Source organism: Nothoprocta perdicaria, unplaced genomic scaffold (assembly GCF_003342845.1).
Source record: "Nothoprocta perdicaria isolate Ctin4 unplaced genomic scaffold, notPer1 scaffold_170, whole genome shotgun sequence".
Taxonomy (NCBI): Eukaryota; Metazoa; Chordata; class Aves; order Tinamiformes; family Tinamidae; genus Nothoprocta; species Nothoprocta perdicaria.
In genome coordinates this window covers 467,851-487,009 of record NW_020454872.1, presented here as the reverse complement: position 1 = coordinate 487,009, position 19,159 = coordinate 467,851, and the positions used below count along the sequence as shown (strand labels likewise).

The following is a 19,159-nucleotide window of genomic DNA, read 5'->3' as shown; positions in this document are numbered from 1 at the left end:
ACCCACCGCTCGCGGGGGCGGGCGCCCCCAGCGCCTCAGGAGCAGCCTGAACCGCCCTGCAGCCCCCGGGGGCTCCCCGCTCCTCCGCCGGCCCCCGTTTCTCCCCCGCGCGCGCCGGGCTCCGCGCRTGTACGCGGCGGCTGTTTCCCGTTGCGGCTTCACCTGTGAGCGCTGGCGGGGCCGGCTGCGCGCCGAGCGGAGCAGCTCCCGGCCCTGGAAAGTTGCCGCTGACCGGGAGAGCGGCTTGGATCTGCACAGACAGCCGGACATCCCCCCATGGCCCCCAGAGCCTGGCGGGGGGGCTCCTGCCGCCCGCGGGGTGTCGCGGCCCGCGGCTGCGYGCTCGGGTTGTGGGTCCCGCGTGGGTCGCCCGTGGCCAGGGCTGCTCCGTGCGCCCCGCCGTCCTGCCCTGTCCCTCGTGGCCTCGGCGCGAYGTGGTCCAGCGCTGCCCGCGTCCAGCCTGGAGCCACGGAATGATGCTCCATGCAGCCGTGTCCTCGGGGCTGTGGCAGGGTCGGCAGGTCAGCGCCAAGCGAGGTGGATAGTAGGTGGTGGAAGGAGAGCGTGCGCCTTGGTGACGTGCGGCTCGGGTACCGGCTCGAGGGGACGCGTGGCTCACGCGCTGCCGCTCGCGGCTGCCCCCGGCTTCCCGAGCGCTCCGTGTCTCGAGTCTCTCGGGTGGGTCTCGCCTGGTTTTGGGGGACGGTCTCGGCTGCSCCTCGCTCCATGCTGCTTCATGGATGCGGTGCCTCTGGAAGTCAAATGAAGTGCCCGGCTTGCTCCAGCTGAGCCTGCCGCTCGGAGGCTGGTGCTGTCTCCAGAACAGATGTTTAGCTCTTTTTGCCTTAGACATGGAGGTGCTAGATGCTTTAGGGAGTGATTAGCTCCTCTTTGTGGCTCTCCTTTTGCCGTTTGTTGCCGGCGTGAGGAGCCTCAATGCTGACTGCAGCACGTTGGCTTGGTGTGGGGAGCGGAGAGCCCGGCTTTTGGGAACTTGGTGCAAGGCGCCAGCACCCGAGCACACACGCGCCTTGTGAAATGGCTCGTCGAGCAAAACAGCCACCTCGCTCCGTCTTTCTAACCCTCCCTTGCTTGTTGCAAGAAGATAAAGTAACTCAATTTAGCCCTCGTTGTCTTTATAGTGTTATTTGATGTAATTAATTGTGGAGTTTCCCCCCCGGCTTGTAACAAGTTKGTGCGGTGGAAACAGGTAGCAGATGCTGCTGAAGATCGGCGCGCGATCCAGCAATGTGCTAGAAACAGCTCTGCTGTGCTCCTACCACGCGCCGTCTTGCTCCCCGGGTTAACCCTGAGCTCTCCCTGCCTGACAGACGGCAACTTCCCAGGTTTCAGTGAAATGGGAAAGGGAAACAAAGATCCAGGCTGGATACGGGAGCCTGGAAAAGAGGAGACTGCAACTGCCCTGTGCTCTTTAACTCTCTTCAGCAAATTGCATTAGTACGTGACAAATTGGCTTGCAAAGCAGCTAAATGGAGGTGACATTTGGTGCCGTTTGCCGTGCAGCCCCCGTGGTGTCTCAGGGAAACATGTGTCTTTATCTCCCTGAGATCTCCGCTCCAGCTGCTGCCAGCCTTTCTGGAACGTGCTCTGGGAACCCGGCTCGTGGCGGGATGGGGCCCCAGGCCCTGGCACGGACCTGGTGCCGGAGGAGCCTGCGCCGGGAAGCAAAGAGCAGCCCCTGGGGGAGGCCGCAGGGGAGCCCGGGGGGCTGCCCTAATTGGCCCCTCTGCACCTGGAACCACAATTATGCAACGGGGTTCCCGCCGCGCACGTTGCTCCCGGCCCGTGGTGCTGGATGGCGGGATGCGCTGCCGCTCCGGCCGGGAAGAGGAGGAGGGGACCCCGCGCGCCAGCCCCCACGTTTCCCAACACCCCTCATTATTCAGCTGATGTTTTTTTCATGGGCGCCTTACAAGAAACACAAACAGGGGAGAAAGTGGAAGGCGGTGACACGTTTAAAATACACAAGAAAAGCGCTGGCAGGAGTATAATCGCTCCTACTCCACGTATGAAATATTTATGGGCCTTAAGTTGTGGCAAGGCTCTCTTCCCYGCTGCCTCCACGGAGGCTTCCTGGGGTGGAAGCAGCAGCCGGGCCGGTCGCACTCCGTTAACCAGGAATAACTCGGAGGTGCCGCAGCTCCGGGCCGCCCCGGGGCTGCTGCCTCATGGGCTGCTCCTTCCTCCCCCCTTGCTCTTTTTCTCCCTTTCCCAGGCAATTCAAACAGTGATGAATGGACAAAAATCCCTCAAGGGAAACATTTTTTCACTTAGTTACAAAGATTTCATGGCTAATTAGGGTAAATGTGGTTTTTAGAGTGTTAATCTCTTAACCAGCTTGGCGAGGAGGGCCGTGGCCGCCACCACCACAGGGAGAGGAGCAGGGAGCTCCCAAGTTTGTCTTGGGGCTTAGCCACGGACAAGCAGGGTCCTGCGGCTGTGCCCGCGCTTAACACCACGAGCATCCTGGACGTGACCTATTTACAGCCTCTAATCCCCCCCAGCAGCTCCTGCTGTCCTGGCTCCCAGGGCCGCTTCCCGGCAGGACCTGGAGGCAGCGTCGGCGTGAGGAGCCCGCGAGCTCTTTGTGGGCAGAAGTGGCTCTGCCAGAGCCTGCGGATGAAAAGAAGTGGGAACAAAAGGAGAATCCAGGGCAGGGTTTTGTCCTTGGGAGGTAGAGGCTGCTGCCTGCCTGGGGGCTTTATGTGCACATTCCTTCTGTGCAGTTAATATTTATATATATATATAGCATAGCAGCTCCCATGTGTATGTTTATGTTGCGTATCCGTTATATAGATGTGTTTTCACTCATCACCCAGGCCCCGGCCAGGCAGCGCGGCCGCTTCCCGGCTGGCCCACGTGAAGCCCCGCGGCGCTGGGCCCCGCTCCGCGGCGACGCGGCACCGAGAGCCTGGCGGGCAGGTGGTGGCAGCGAGCGTGACATTCCTGCCGATCCCGCTAGAGGGGCCTCCGCGGAGGCCCCGCTCGGCGCCGCGAGGCCGCYGCGCGCGCCCGGCCTCTGCGCGGCTGCAGGCGCCGCTGCCGAGCGGGGGTGCGGGGTTGGCTGCCCCGGGGGGCACACGGGACACGCAGGTGCYCTCCCTCCTCGGGCTCACGGCTCCCGTTCCTGCTGCCAGCGCCGCTTCTGCAGCCTTGAGCCGAGAGGCGCAGCAAGAAGCGAGATAAACGTGAACGTTTAGTCCCGCTTCGCCGAGGCTGAAAGCACGTCCTGAGCAGGAGATAAAAGGTGTCGGAGACGCGTTCTGTAACAGCAGCCACAACAAAGTCGAGGTTGTGGTGAAGGCTGCAGGGAGGCCCTGCATGTGGGAGGCCCCGCGACTGCGGGGGAGGCTGGGGGCGGCCGAGCCCGGCGCGTGGCAGGACCGGGAGCTCGCGCCGTGCCGTGCCGGGACCGGGAGCTCGCTCCGTGCTGGGGAGCGGGAGCTCGCTCTGTGCGAGGCYGTGCTCCGCTTCCCCTGGCGCGGGTTAAGGGAAGACACTTGTTTTGCTGTCAGCTCTTGGCCGGCTGTTAAAGGCACTCGGAAAAGGGCCGCTCGAGTTCGCGCGGCGGCGGCGACAGGTCGGAGTCGGGCTCGGGAGCCCTGCCTGCCCTTTACCTTGGCTCGGGAAGTGGCCACGGCAGGGAAAACAGGAAGGCCTGGKGCAGAGCCCGGCCGTGCGGCGGGGCCGGGAGGAAGCTCGTCCACCATCCACCTCGCAGCGCCCGCAGACCCTGCTCCAGCTCGGAACAAGTTGCTCCTGTTATTTCCAGGCTCGGTGAGTGTGGGAATACGTSCCTCCTGGAGACATCTGCCCGTGGCTTGTGCTTCGTCACGGATTTACATCCCTGGGGATCCCTCCTGCACTGTGCAGGGCACACCAAGCAACGGGAGCCCAGGCCCCCAGTGCGGGGCATCTATTGAGGGAAGAGCAGAACAAGAAGGGGCTTTGGAGGTGTCTGGAGGGGGATTGGAGGTGTCTGGAAGGGAGTTGGAGGTATCTGAGGGGTTTGGAGGTCGGCACCACATCAGCACATTTAGTGGCCTTGAAATGCTGGGTCCAAATGTGTGAGGAACCAGAAGCAAACTCGAGTTTACAGGAACCTGATGCTGGATATAGGTCGCCCATTCTGTTGTCTAAGCAGGACCATCAATTTTAGGCGTTCAAAAATGAGCTTAAACTCCAAGATCTTGAGACAGCCTTTTAATACATCAAGCAGAAAGGCCATGCACTCCTTATTTGCTTTCYGGACTTGCAGTTTGTCTTGTCAAGATTGCCTTCGTGACCCATGGTGGGTTTCCTTGGCAGAAGTGGAAAGCTGAAAGAGGCTATAGGAACCAGCTTTAGGAAGAGCCAGTGCTCGCTGCACTGCTGAAAATTCCCAAGCCGTGTCCCTGGAATGGGCCATTTGCCTCTTTGTGGAGGATATTGCGGAAGCAGCAGGTACCACGAGCTGCAGCAGGTTGGTGGCCCGTGCAGGTAGCCAGAGAGGAGGATTCGTGCGCAGCTGGCTCCTTGGGCCCTGTGGCTGGATGCATTTATTGGGGTCAGCAGAAAAATGGTGCATTGGCTGCRCAGCAGGGATGTCCCAATGGAACCCCATAAAACACGGGGCTGGCTCCTCTGCTCGCCCCTCTGCCAGGTACCCTTGAACCTGTTGAAAATCCAGGCTTTGTTGSGGACCCCACTTCATCAATTTAACATTACGGAGGTATCGGCTGTTGTTGTACAGAAGTTGGAAGGGCCAGATGAAAAGCGCTTGCAGTGGGTGATCTGTTGGGCCGAGAGAGCAACAAAAGCTTCGCTCAGGACTGCTTCTTTCCAGCAAGTTGTTGTCAGGTTTTCCAGGGAGTTGGCGAGGAGTTAATGGCAGCAGGGCCGAGGGCTGCTCTTTGATCACTGGCCCGCGCCAGGCCTGGCTCATGAGGAGCCTAATGGTGCAGGAATCGTGTTAAAGACCCATTTGGTGCTAGCAGGTTTGGACGGTCCTTAAAATCTCATAGCAACCGAGGAGCAGGAACAAGCACTCCGGAGTTCATTCGGAGAAAGCCGTAGGAGCCCCTTTGCTTGTGCAGGGCGGGATAATACAGCACTGATATAAGCACTTGCATAACTTGGCTTTTCAAGGCCTGAATTGTGTGGCGGGGCAAATCCGCTACATCAGTTCCACCAAATAAATTTTCTGACTTGGAGCTGGTCGCAAATTGTCCGGGGCTGAGTTGAGAAGTGCTAGAACTAATTCCCAGAGTCTCTGCTTTTGTTTCTGTCTTTTTAAGCATCTTCCAAGCCTCTTGTATAACTTGCCTTAAAGAAGAGCAACATGCTCCGTGCGGGGGGTCACGGGAGGCTCCGGAGCACAAAGTCGGGTGGCATTGGGCTGGTTTTGCAGGTCTTCCCTCCGAGAGTGAATTCAGCACCATACTTTGTCTTACTATTCATCTCCTTATGAAACAACTTGTAAATACAACTTGGGTCTTGGTAAATGGAACCTGGTTTGCTTTTAAGGAATAATGATTTTTGGTAGTCGATAAAGAGCTGGCTGCTTTTAAAATTTTCTGTGCTGAGCAGCCCAAAAATGTGCCGTGTGGAGTGAATACCAATACTGATTCAGAAAACATGGGAATATTTTTAAAGTTGCAAAACTACACATTTTTTTTGAGAGAAGCTCAAGCTGAAAAGTCTGTAGAGATTTATTTTTTGCCGTAAAAATTATGGCTGAGATATACAGGCAATTTCGGATGTTCATGTTAAAAATACTGTATTCAACATCCACGGTGGGACCTCTGTTTTTTCCAAAGGCTGTGGAATATCTAGAAGCCCCCGTAAGGCAACTGCTGCAAATGGTGGGCAGACTCCGTGATGGAATGATGGGAAGGCCATGGAACGCAGATTCCYGGATTCTTATTCCTGGGATTCTTCTTCCCGGGAGTGCACGCGGGGATTGGGAGCCGGCGCCTCCTCTCGCATTGTTCTGCGTGAGCTGCAAATAGCTGTGGGGAAACAAACAATTTTGACTTAATTTCCTTCTCCTTTTAARATTAACAAAAAAAAGCCCCTAGAAACAGGGCAAATTTTAACATGAGGCAAAGTGAAATATTGGCTCATTTCGTCATTCCAGACAAATTCCCTTGCATTCTCTGCAAATTGCCATTATAAACAACACACTTTGCCAGATTATCTCCACCAGCCATCTTGTTCTGAAGAGGATATAACGTTAATTTCCTCGTGGCTTAGTTTTTCTCACATATTTGAGGTTGGCTGATGGTGCTGTGACCTCCAAGGCGGGTCGCGTGGAGCTTGTGTCTGGAGGTGACCAGTTCTTGGCTGCATGGAAACTCATCGCCGGCCATGGAGGGTTTCTTTAGGCCAAGCCTCTGGATCCTGTGGTTTCAGTGGGASTTTGCTGGCTCTCAGGCTGTGTATAGTGCAGAGCAGCCTTGGTGCAGCCGCCCGGGGTCCCGTGGAGCCAACGGGGCTGCTCCGCTGCCGGCGTGATAGGGACCGGGATAGGGAGCACTTGTGCTCTGCGACGGGAGCAGGGCCAGAGCAGGCGGCTTCCGCCAGGAGCGTTGAATCCACGGGTGTGCTAGGAATTGTCGGACTTGCTGCATTCCCGTGAAATATGGCCTTACAAGTCCTTGAAGGATTTATTGTTTTCCGGGCACCGCTGGATCTAGTCCGATAGGCTGGATATAGGAAGGAAATGACTCAGTTGCTCTACAGACAAGTGCAGCTTTGAAACTCGAAGGGGCAGGAGACAGCTGAGAGGCTGCTGCTCATTCCCAGCCGGAGCCGGGCTCTTCCCGTCCGGCATTCCCGTGTGCCTCATGCTTGAGCTGCACCGGAAAGTGGAGGGAACTTCGCATTCAGCAGGACACACCGAGGGATTCGGARCTTCAGGATGCCCGGGCCCTCTTGGCGCTGTGTCCTGCCTTGTGCCGTAATTCCTGGCTCCTGTCAGATGTGGATCCGAGCAAATGCCTTCTCCAAGCTAGTGTTAGCTTGGTTGCAGAGAGAGTTCTTAAATGACAGCGAGATCCTTACCAAAGAAACGAGAGTCAATGTTAAAAATAAAGGAAACAAGACAGCTTGTTTCATCTAAACAGAAGGGTTATTAAACAGGCTTGAATTAATCAGCGATCTGCCAGAGCTCTGAAATTGAAAAGCAGGGCAGAGGAGCATGGCGGGGCTGAGGGGAAGGAGCCGCTTTCCCGGGGAGGCGTCGCGTCCCGGTGCTGTGGGAGAGGAGACGACGCTCGGCTGGCGGTGGCACCCGTGGGTGTCCGGGCTGCGCCGCCTCGGGCATCAGTCCGCTCCAGGGTGAACAGCGCGGGCGACGGGCAGTGCGGGCTCAGCGAGGCTGCCGCCTGTCGCCTTCGCCCGCAGCCAAGGAAGCAAGCGTAAATGCTTTACGATTCCTGGGATTTGGGCATCTCAGAGCACTTTCGGAAACGCGTCAAGCACCTCAGTGATGCACTTCAAGGCCAGGCCTGGAGAGGCAAAGGAATCGCTAACGCAGAGGCTCGTTGTGCTTAAGAGCACGTCCTGGCACGGGAGCAGCCTGGAGCTTGGCAGCCTCTGAAGGATTCCCCGCTGCCGTGCCGCCTTCTCCCCCATTAGCCTCGTTCAGGTTTGTCGCTAATTAAGGTCTTTCTGTTACCACATTCCCCCTCTCCAAATTCCTGGTGGTGGGATGGGAGAAATAACTTCTTCTGCAGTGGGAATCCCAGCGTCTTGAGCGGGACGTGCTGGAAAGGAACCCCTCGGACTGCACACTCCTGACCTTCCCTCCTGCGTTTCATCCCGCCATGTGGAGCCAAGCAGCCTTCCCTTGAGGTTTGACCTGGCCCTTTTTGCTCGTGAATCAAAATGACCACAGAATGCTTTTGGATATCACATGATAACTAAACATGATAACATTATCACATGGTAACTAAGCCCATTCTGGGATGGGGTCGTCGTGTGACTGGTCGGCAGTGTCCACGCGGGGTGGCCGTGTCTGAGTGTGCACATAGACCACTGCATGTTGTCAAGAATTTCAGCGTGCTGTTGGCCAAGTGAAATCAGAGCTGCCCGGCTGGGGATTCAGCATTTCGGGAGGTAATTTTAACAAATGCACTATTTCCTGGTTTACTTAGGTAAGAGCACGGTGGCTACTGTGTAAATACATCTGGCGGCCGCGGGGAGCACTGGGGATAGCGAGCGGCGCTCGCTGCACGGGGCTGGCACGGCCAAGGCATTTCTCTTTCAGGATTTTTGTTTAATGGAGTGGCTGGGGACCCATTTAATTTGAAGCCAGGGTTCTTCACTTGCCTGTGGTGCGCTTGGAGCGAGGCCAGGAGAAGCTGCTGCTTATTTTTCTCCTCCGGTTCGGCGGCCGCTCTGTGATCTTCCTGGTGCTGAACGGTAACACGCTCTTGTAATAAACTGCAGCCGGGAGTCACCTGGGGAGAGCAGGGCTGGAGCGCGGGAGATAAAACTCCAAGCTTTGCACAGGGACCTCTCCACTAGCCGTGGGCGAATTGTTTAATCTGCTCGTATCTAAGGTCACTGGCCATTAAATTCTTTTTTTGCTGGGGATAGAGTCCATTAATAAATATGCGATGCTCAGATACACAAGTGATGTGGGGCTGCATAAACCTCAGTCCACCCAGGCTTGAGTGAGACGCTATTAAAAGCATTTTCTAAGGGAAAAGTGGCATAGACTGCTTGGAGAGGCAGTGGACTCTATTTTTGGAGGCCTTTAAGGATGAGTTAGGCTGACATCCCTTGGGAATGATAGCTGCACAGGGCTTTCTAACTTGAATTTTATGATTTACTGTTATCCAAAGCCATTGACATGCTGATACAGGTTTGAAAGAAACTGCGACTTCCCCAAACTTGAATAAACCATTTAAGATACTTAAAAAGTGATGATTTTTCCCTTCCCTTTGTATCCTGCTTCAAAGCAAGCAGGAAAATATGGGGTCTGTTCTATTCTGTGCACCAAGATGGTGCCGCCCTCCTGAATTCCTCTCGGTGCCTGTGCAGAATGAAGTCCTCTTGCCTGCACCTTTCCCATTGAAGCAAGCTAATTTAAAAGCCATTTTGCAGCAGTGTGCTTAAAGCTCAATAGCTGCCAGCTGTAGTTTCTAAGATAGCAGGTGTAGAAGTATCAGCAGAGCCGAAGGAGAAGGTGTCTGCATCCTGCCGCGTCGGGATCGGGATGGGGCTGGGGGGTGCATTTGCGGGTCCGTGGGCACCCTGGGGCGCTTGCGGGTCCGTGGGTGCAAAGAGGCCCCTCCTTGGGTCTCTTTGGAGGATTTGGGACGAAGAGGAGACTGCGCGGGGCGCTGGTAGCTGCCCTGTGCCACCCGCGGGAGGTTGCACCGAGCCTGCCCTGCTGCCTTTCCTCCCTACCCCAGACCTGCTGGCACGCGGGAGCGACGGAGGGGAAGAGGCAGCTTGTCCGGTACGCGTTGTATAAACAACGTGGCCAGCGTGGGCAGCGGGAGGCAGCTGTGCGTGCAGCCCACGCGGGCGGGCTCCTTATCAGGGAAATGCCTTTGGGCTCTGCGCGGCGGTCCCTTCCTGCGCCCCGGCCCGCGGGAGGCAATAGCCACAATGCTGTGTTTCGCCCTCCCGGCTCTTTCTCAGCAGGCTGCCCACGGGCCCGTGGACACGGTGGCAGGGACAGGCCGTGTGCGGGGACGCCGAGGCCACCGGGGCCCAACAGGCGCCAAGCTAAAGCAGGGGCAAAGAGCTGGATTTTGCCCCCAAGCCATGGGGCTCAGCATCATGGGTGGCAACGGGGTAAAACCAAATAAAAGCCCTAAGTCAAAGCAGGGCTGCTCAGAGCAATGCCAAGGGCCAGGCTCAGGCAGCCGGGGCTGCTTCTTCCCCGGGCCCGTGCGGCTCTAAACACCCTTAGCTTTGGCAGTAGAGTGGGGAGCGCTTTGTTGTCCCCTCTCCCACCGAGCCGGGGGACAGCGGCAGCTCCTCGCGGGGCCGCCTGGCCCGGGATGCCTCTCCCAGTGGATTTCGCATCTTTCCCATCATCGTGGCGCCGGTGAGAGGCTGGTCAGAGCCAGGAGATGGGGTGAAGTGAAGGGACCCGCCAAGGCAGGGCACGGTGGTGGCCAGCGAGCGGGGACGTGCCAGTTCTGCTCCGTGGAGGGAGCGCAGCTGCGGTGCTGATGACATCAAAATTGTGCCTTTGATCCATCATTTTCCGCGGGAGATTCTCTCCTTTTTTTTTTTTTTTTTTGCTTTAATTTTCCTTTTTTTTTTCTAATGTGCATAAAATAACACTAATGACAAACTGTGGTGCCTGTAAGTGAGTGACAGCTGAAATGAGAGAAATGACTAATCATGCCTCCTGAAGACCTGTCGCAGGGAGATTAAATGAGCCCTTTTTTCTTCCCCCCTAAATGAGAATCATGGGCATTTGAATAATAATATTATAGTCTCCATTAGGATGACAGTGGGGGAAAAAAATCAGCTCAGACCTGTGATTATTCCTTCAATCTAATAATTATTTAAATACCAGATAACTCCTTTCAGCCTAATTGAGGCCTTTCAGCTGCTTGGGTTTATATTGTGTCCCTGAATTTACACTCTCTTTCACCTCGTGTTACTAATAGCTTCAGATTGCTTTTTAAGGCCACATTTTAAACTCTCTTCCATTTTTTTTTCTTCTTTAATGGTCAAATAGCGCTAAGGTTAGAGTTAAAATGCCCCCCTCTGCCCTGGTGCTGCTGTTTAACTGCAGCAGCTGCTCTGAGGCGCCGGTGCTGTGGGGACGGCGGCGGCCCGGGGAGCAGGATCATCCCGTGTCCGTGCGCCTGCGGAGGGGACAGTGCCAGGCAGTGCCCGGTGGCCTCCGGCCGCTGCTTGGGTGCGTTTGAATGCACGTTTCAGGCACGTCTTGCTCCGGGTCTCCCCTTGCTGTTTGCAAAGCCTCTGCAAGCCGCGAGGTGCGCGTGGAAGCCGCCCTCGAGCCGGCACCTCTGCTTTGCCAAGCCTGCATTGGGTTTCGTGCTGCTTTGGAATGAAAACCCCGTAGGGAAAGAATACAGAATCGCCGCAGTCGAAGGGGAGGCTGCCCTCGGCCCCTGCGCATGCAGCGTGTTTGACTCCCGCTCGCGCTGCTCTTTGCTCGGCTGGCCGCGGCACCGCTTGGCTTTCGAAAGCTCTGCGCAGGAAAAGCCGTTTGTGCTGAGCTTTAGAGCAGCGGCCCCGTAGGAAGGAGAACTCCCTGGGTAAGGTCTTTTACTTTCTAGACTTCCCTTCCGTGCTAGAGCCCTCTGCCCCAGGAACGCCCCTTCCTTGATGGGAATATAGCAACTGAGGTAAGCGCTATTTCGGTCGCCTCTTAGTGGAGGCACATTTTGGCCTTTGAGGAATTCCTGCTTGGGCTGCTCAGCCCCGGGCCCTTTCCTGAGCGCTTCGACTGCGGCTTTTGCTGCAGGGCCGGGTTTTGGTGCGGCCGGCCGGGCTCGGAGCAGCTGCTGGTGCCTTGATCGCTCACTGGGGCTGTTGTACCCGTGGTCTTGGGTTTGGTAGATGGGTTTGGGCTTCCTCTGGTTTGTTCTTTACGTGCTGCTGTGCGCGCCCTGCATGCGGGTCTCCAAGGCGGCAGGATGCTCCGGCCGGCGGCGTCTCCACGCGCCCGGGCTCTGCAGGGTCCCACTTTGGATGAACCGTCACTTTGTGCCGGGATAAAGCAGCGCTTGGAGCCGAGGCCGGGGCCGCCAGCAGCACCGCTGGGACGGAAGGGTGGATGAAACGCGCAGCCGGGAGCCGCAGGCTGCGCCTTCCCGAGGCGAGCGCCGCTTCCTAAGGAAATTCCAGCCTCCTGAGTCCTCATGCCGCCCGGCAGCCTCGGCCCCACCAGCACTGTTGCTTTCCCGTGGTTTTCCAGGCTGTGCTTCTGTAAGTGCAAGCAGTGAGGAGGAGGATGGCCCTGGTGACCCTCCATGAAGGGCTGCACGCTGGTGCGTCCATCCCTGCGTGCCCAGGATGGGTGGAAGGGGACACGCCGCCGTCAAGGCGGTGGAGCACTTGGGTGCCGATGCCTTCCTGGCTCTCCCTGTGGCAGCACGTTCCTTGAATCCACCCTCACGTCACTCCCCGCTCCTCTGGTTTGCTGATTTAGTTGTTATTTTTCTGCTCGTTGTGCACATTTTCCTGTGCCGCTCTCCAGGCCCTGCCTCCTACAATGTGCAGAATAGGCGTCTGTCTCCTCTGCTTTGCTCATCTATCTCTGGAGTTTCCTCCTTGCTACGTGCACAGTCTCCCTCGTCTCATCCGAGAGGTTTTTATCGTGCTGAGCTGCTGTCTGTAGGGGTTTCAGGTGCTTTGTGGTGGGAGAGGGATGCAGTAAAATGCTTTCCCCAAGCAGACACTTGCATTTAAACCCAAGCTCTTCTTTCACACCTCGCTTGCAGGTAGATTTTGGGCAGAGCTCTGCAATGGCCTGAGCTGCCCGAGGGCGCCCGGGCTGTGCAGGGAGGGAAGGGCTGGTGTTCCCGTTCCCGGACCGGCTCTTGTGCGCCGCGCCGGGACACCCTGGCTGTTCATCTTGCTGCAGGTCCCTGGGACACAGCGCCCAAGCTGCTGCTTTGTGTGGCCTTTAGTCATCGCCTGAAGTTTCTCTGGAGCAGGAAATTCGTCCAGGCCATTTAAATGGGTGGTTTCTGCCCTGCACGCCGTGCAGCTGGTGTTTCGCGTGCGCCTCTCATCACTGTGTCTGCCTGGCTTTCCAGCAGAAGGGATCGGCAAGGACTGGGGAATATTTTGGGCCGGGAAGCACCTGTATGGGTGTTTCCGAGCTCTGGTTAGTGGGGGAAAGCGGCTGCTGCTGCCTTCCTTGTGTGTGTGCTCAGTGCACTTGCCTGCCCGAGACTTCTACCCCAGGTTATTAAATTAAATCATAGAGGATTTAAAGGTAGAAACCACCTCTTATTTGCTCTGTTTCTTCCAACAACATGCCCTGCAGGAGACATCCTTTTAGCCAAGATTGCAGATTGATGGTTGGGTGTGTGAACTGCAGGCTTTGTCTTGGGCTCGGGCTGATTATCCCCTCCCATGGCTGAGCCGAGTACATTATAAACAGCTAAACCACATAACAAATTAACACGCAGAGCCTCAACCAAGTGGCAAAGCGTCAGGACTGAACTGCTTACCAATAAGTAAGGAGACCTGCTTAATTCTTGTTGGGCTCAGAGACGTCCTCACTTTATCTCAAGGACTGTATAATTAAATCGCCTCCTTTGAGTTCTCTCTGCAGGGCAGCCTGGTCTAATCCTCTGCTCTGAACGTTGTTTTCTTTTTGCTTTTCCCTCCAGAACCATGTGAGGAACATTGCTGGGGCAAAGGACGAACGCAGGGAACGCGGCCGCTTGCCTTTCCCAGGATGGATCGGAGGAAGAACTGGCCTCGGCTACTGGACTCGGACGGCTGCTCGGTGGCCTTAGTCTGTCTCTTCCTGGCCTCGCTTTCCCGCAACGTCTCCAGCAATGCCTTGTTCAGCACCTTCCACTCCGAGAACCGGGACTGGACCTTCAACCACCTGGCTGTCCACCAAGGCACCGGAGCCGTCTACGTTGGGGCCATCAACCGGGTTTACAAGCTCTCAGGGAACCTGACCATTTTGGTGGCTCACAAGACGGGTCCTGAGGAGGACAACAAGTCTTGCTACCCGCCGCTCATCGTGCAGCCGTGCAGCGAGATCCTGACCCTCACCAACAATGTCAACAAGCTGCTGATCATCGACTACTCTGAGAACCGGCTGCTGGCTTGCGGGAGCCTCTACCAGGGCGTCTGCAAGCTGCTGCGCCTGGATGACCTCTTCATCCTGGTGGAGCCGTCGCACAAAAAGGAGCACTACCTCTCCAGCGTCAACAAGACGGGCACCATGTACGGCGTGATTGTGCGCTCCGAAGGCGAGGACGGGAAGCTCTTCATCGGCACGGCCGTCGACGGGAAGCAGGATTATTTTCCCACCCTCTCCAGCCGCAAGCTTCCCCGGGATCCAGAGTCATCAGCCATGTTGGATTATGAGCTGCACAGTGACTTTGTGTCCTCCCTTATCAAGATCCCCTCGGATACGCTGGCCCTTGTTTCTCACTTTGACATCTTCTACATCTACGGTTTCGCCAGCGGCAATTTTGTCTATTTTTTGACTGTCCAGCCAGAGACGCCCGAAGGAGTGTCCATCAACTCCGCCAGTGACCTCTTCTACACGTCTCGTATTGTCCGGCTCTGCAAAGATGACCCCAAATTCCATTCCTATGTGTCCCTGCCCTTCGGCTGTGTCCGAGGGGACACCGAGTACCGCCTCCTGCAAGCCGCTTACCTCTCCAAGCCGGGAGACGTGCTGGCCAGGTCCCTCAACATCACGCCCCAGGAAGATGTCCTCTTTGCCATCTTCTCCAAGGGGCAGAAGCAGTACCACCAGCCGCCGGACGACTCGGCGCTCTGCGTCTTCCCGATCCGTGCCGTCAACGCGCACATCAAGGACCGCCTGCAGTCCTGCTACCAGGGGGAAGGCAACCTGGAGCTCAACTGGCTGCTGGGCAAGGACGTGCAGTGCACCAAGGCGGTAAGGGAGCCAGGGGCTGGACTGAGCACCCCGACGGGCACAATCCACCTTACATTTCAGTGCCTCAGTTTCCCTGGGCACGGGCAGCTGCAGCAGCCCCTTTTCATCTTTAATCCTTATTGTTATCAGACAGGCAGTTATGACAATGAAAGGAAGAGATAGTTTTGAAGTAGATGAATAGCCCGCTACTGTTGGAAGTGCTCTGCCGTTCCCAACCTCAGGCTCTAAAAATCCGAGGAAGCCGGAGGAAGGCTGTCCTGCCCTTCCCGCAGCAGGAGGCTGCTGCAAACAAACTAACAGGATAAATACAAATGACACTTGCATCTTTTGTGTTTTTATTCAGCTGATTTCTTTAATCTTGATTCACATGCAGATTCTTCTGACTTGAGAATCCCTGGGGCCTTCTTTTGCCAAGCATATTAAATTTGGCTGCTAGGAGATGATAAACGTGGGTTAAATGAAGTACAGGGAAGTGGAGAGGAGCTAGAACGCTGCCTAGCACAGCGGAGAGTCACAGGCAGATTTTCCCTGCTCAGTTGCAACCAGATACCCTGAACGCTTGGTAGTTAACATCCCCCATGGGAAAATGAGTGAGTAGAGCTACCGCTGTCACAGTGTCACAGCTGCCACCCCTCCCACAGCCCTGCCACCTACTCCGCGTAGGAATTTACTCACTCTCAGCTAATATCACTTGATAACACTTAGCTGCTAGTGTCTTGATGCTCCCCTACTGGGGGCGAGTGCTCCAGGGAGAAGCCAGTGCCCGTATTCTCTGTACTGTGGAGGGAAACTGAGGCACAGTAAGGAGATCTCTGCAACTAGGTAGTGGCAGAAACAGGACATTATCTTGGGCTTGTGGACCTCGTGTTCTCCACTGGAGGCTCTGCCTGATGGCAGCGCTTGGGTGGCAGCCTTGGCCTGGCCCTCCTGCCCATGATTGCCCTGCGTGGGTAAGTGGGAATCCTGCCCTTCCATGACAGCCCATCCTGCGCCTTTCCACAGCCACGTACTGGCTTGGGAAAACTCTCCAGCAGCTCCAGAATTAAAACGTGCCGCGGAGCTGGGCTGCTCGTGCGAAAGGAGGCGCCCGCTGGCAGAGGGAGCCGAAGGAGCAGCTTCCACCTCCTCTGCAAGCTGCCCAAGCCCCCTGCCCTGCTTGGTGGCAGCAGGACGTGCCCTTGTTGTTGTGAACGGTGTCAAATGGGATGCGATGGGCTGGGAAGGTGGCGTCTGGGCGAGTGAAGGTTGTTTCTTGCTCACCGGCACGAGGGGAAAGTGCTTTAACCCTCAGCTCGTAGGTCAGGGCTGCTGCTGCTGCTTCGCTTTCAACTGCTGGGATGAAGGAGATAAGGACAGGGAGGGGGATGCAGGAGAAGCAGCTCAGACGTCGTGGCTGTGATCTCTGAATGGGCTCGTGTGGTCTTCAAAGGAGGCCTGTGCTCACGTGGAGATGTTTGAGCACCATTTATAGCGCTTAGCACCTGTAAGAATCAGGGCCAGGGCAGATGAAGTGCAAGGAGGAGCCGGCTGCTGCACAGGCCTGCACGCACAGGAGCAAATCCCTGAGAAAGCTGATGGGATCTGAACCCTATGGAAACGTTCGCACCGTGCGCGGGCCGGCAGGAGGGCAGAGCCTGGCGGGGTGGCTGCACTCCCGCGCCGCTCACGCTCACCCGCTCCTTCTCTTTCCAGCCGGTTCCAATCGATGACAACTTCTGCGGGCTGGACATCAACCAGCCCCTGGGCGGGTCGACGCCGGTGGACGGGGTGCCGCTGTTCAGCTCCAGCCGGGACCGCATGGCATCCGTCGCCTCCTACGTCTACAACGGCTCCAGCGTGGTGTTCGTGGGGACCAAGAGCGGCAAGCTGAAGAAGGTGAGCGCGTGGCGGCGGCCCCGAGAGCCGGCTCGGCCGCGCCGCCTTGCCGAGCAGCCTCTGGCGCGTTGGCCTCGTGTGCCAGCTCTTGCTGCTAGCAACAAGAGGTGATGGTGGTGAAGCCGACCGGGGTGTTGTCTTCCTCGCTTCCTCGGAACTGCTGTTTCCAGCAAGTGGGATGCGGAGTCTGGTCAGGCCCCGTCACGCTGCTGTTGAGAGTGGCCTACGCTACTCGTATCTCAAAAGTCCCACGTTTAAAATGAGTCTAAAAATGGACTCGTGGAGGTGTAGGCAGGTGCTTTCGTGTGGCCCTGGCTTTCGGCTGTGCTAGCTCATGAGTCTTTGCAAAAATCTGATCTGGCTTTGGCGAAACTGGCTTTATAGCTGCTGCTCTGGAAAACAGAGGCTCTTCCACTTAACCTGCAATGTAAATGCGAGGCACTGGGTGAGAGCCCTAAATGCAGATGCTTCCAGCTCCAGCGAAAGAGTTAACAAATGTAATCAACAGCAGGTTGTTAATTTTTTTGTGTCCTTAAGCAGCAGGGAATTTCTTTCTCATCTCTCCAGGAAGGTACAAGGACAGGCAGATATTACAGTTGAATCTCTGCATCATTTTAATTACATCAGCTCATTAATATTCATTCAGCACTTTACAAGTGCTGAGTAGTAGTAAATGAGGTGCCTCCGTGGGGCCTGCCGCGTGGCAGCGGGGCAGGCTGGAGCACTGTGGGGCCAAGGCAGCCTCCCGGTGCCGCCTGCCCGGCCGCCTGCGCTGCTCCCTGCGGCTCCATGAGTTTTCCAGCTAAAACAGAGGTGCCCGCAGCGCGTCTTGGGTGCCAGTGCTGGCAGCTCCAGGGAGCTGCTCTGGTTCTCACAGCTCCTGGTGCCAGGGGGATGCAGGGAAGGTGCCTCCTTTAGAGACACGTGCAGCAAACAGCCTGTGTCTGTGCGTGGGTGTTTTCTGTGGCGAGCAGAGTTGCATCCCATCAGTTATTTAGGATTACAGGAGACGCATCCTCACCTGCGTGGTTTAATTCTGGATGTGCTATTCCAACATGGAAAACCTCCCCAAACTTCCACCTTTTCCATGCAGAGCAGAGCTACATGTGTCAATCCTTCCCACTCTGTGTGTGCTGGGAGTGGGGGAGCTGGGGAAAAAGAACTAAGGGCAACAGCTCAAGTTTTACCCGCTTGAGCCAGTGCTAAACAGGTGCGGAGAAAATCAGTCCATGTCTCCAGTAGGTTGGCCCTTGGCGTGCGCTGCAGTCAGCCTCTCGTGGCACCTGCCGGGCATCCCTATTTCACATTTATTGCCGTTGTCTGCAGCGGGTGAGACTCAGGCGCCTCCTGTTAGACATTCCTGTCTGCACATTTGTGAAGTTTGTTCCCTTTTGATGTGTGGGTTTATGTTTTTGTATGGCCTAAGAGAGGAGCAGCTTCGCGCGGAGCTGCGGGTGCGCTCGCTTGCAGAGGAGGCACCGCGGAGCTGTTGGGGAGGTGACAGATTGACGTGAGGGGGGGACGTCCAAGAATAGAGTCCCCTGGAAGTTGGCGGGTGGTTGGGCTGCTCGGTGCCGTAAACACATCCATGTCTCTCCTTCCCCTTGAGCAAGGTGAGGACAGTAAAAGCACGGACCCCTCTGCAAAGAGCCGGCTAAACCCCTCGTCTGCCCCCATCGCCGCCGCTGCCCACGCACCGGGGTCTGAAAGCTCTCGCACCCGTTCCCACTGCCACCACTGCTGCTTTGCTATGGAAACCAGCTAGTGGGCTCGCTCTGGGGCTCCCAAGATGAGCCTGTTTTTCTTTTCTGTAGCTTCAGGAATGAAGGCAGGGAGCAGCTCTGGAATTCCTTAAATCTGGGCTTCCCTGCGGGAACTCGCTGCCGGAGAGGCCGGCGGCCTCGCTGCCCTCCGTCCTCCCTGCACTTGCCTAGCAGCTCCCGGGGCCTTGTGGCTTCCCGGCCCCTCTCCCAAAGGAGCAGCTGCTTTTTTCCCAGAGCTGCCCCTTCCTCCATCCCCAGGGAGCATCTGCAGCCCCGTTTTGCACTATATTACAGCCCTAACCATTCAGGATTGTGAATTCCTGGGAAAAAAAGTAATTTTCATCCAGCAAAATCAGAGGAGACATTAATGCAACAGTTAACAGCAACTAACTGCTGGGGGGAGATGTCAGCTTGCTTGTTCTGTTTATGGCCTTTATGCAATTCCATCAATATTGATGTGTGATGCCTTTGATTTTGACACTAATCATTGCTATGAATTAAATTTGCAGCCATATAATTAGGACTGCTATTAATAGGGCCTCAAGCTAAGTACTGCTGTGCTAGTTGTCTCTTTCCTGATGGAAAACGGCACCCGCGGAACTCGGCTAACGCAGTTGCCTGGTGGATGCTGAGATTGATGTGAAAATGACCCTCAGTGTTCAGTGGGGCTCCTCTACGTGGCCTGTGTTCGGGAAGGGCCTGACCTGGAGAATTCCCGGAGGGAGGAAGACCCTGGTGTCGCACCAAAACTTTGCAGGGTTTTGCTGCTTCTCTGTAGACCCTATAGACTTAGCATGAGAGAGAAAGAGCGCGGGAAGAAAGGAGTAAGCTCCATTTCTCAGGTCTGAAGGGAGGCTATTGCAAGACTTATTTCCATTTTAGCCGCCCTTCCTCATGCAAATCTTTCCATATATAT

At 56.3% G+C, this 19,159-nt stretch overlaps 1 protein-coding gene across 1 annotated transcript in view; it reads left to right on the top strand.

Annotated features, from left to right (window-relative positions):
* PLXNA2 (plexin A2) overlaps nucleotides 1–19,159 on the top strand; it is a 134,906-nt gene that overhangs the window by 36,162 nt on the left and 79,585 nt on the right. The window contains exons 3-4 of the mRNA XM_026036097.1: nucleotides 13,350–14,605; nucleotides 16,298–16,480. Of these exons, the coding sequence (XP_025891882.1) occupies nucleotides 13,418–14,605; nucleotides 16,298–16,480 (1,371 nt within the window). The 5' untranslated portion in view covers nucleotides 13,350–13,417. The remainder of the gene's footprint in view (nucleotides 1–13,349; nucleotides 14,606–16,297; nucleotides 16,481–19,159) is intronic.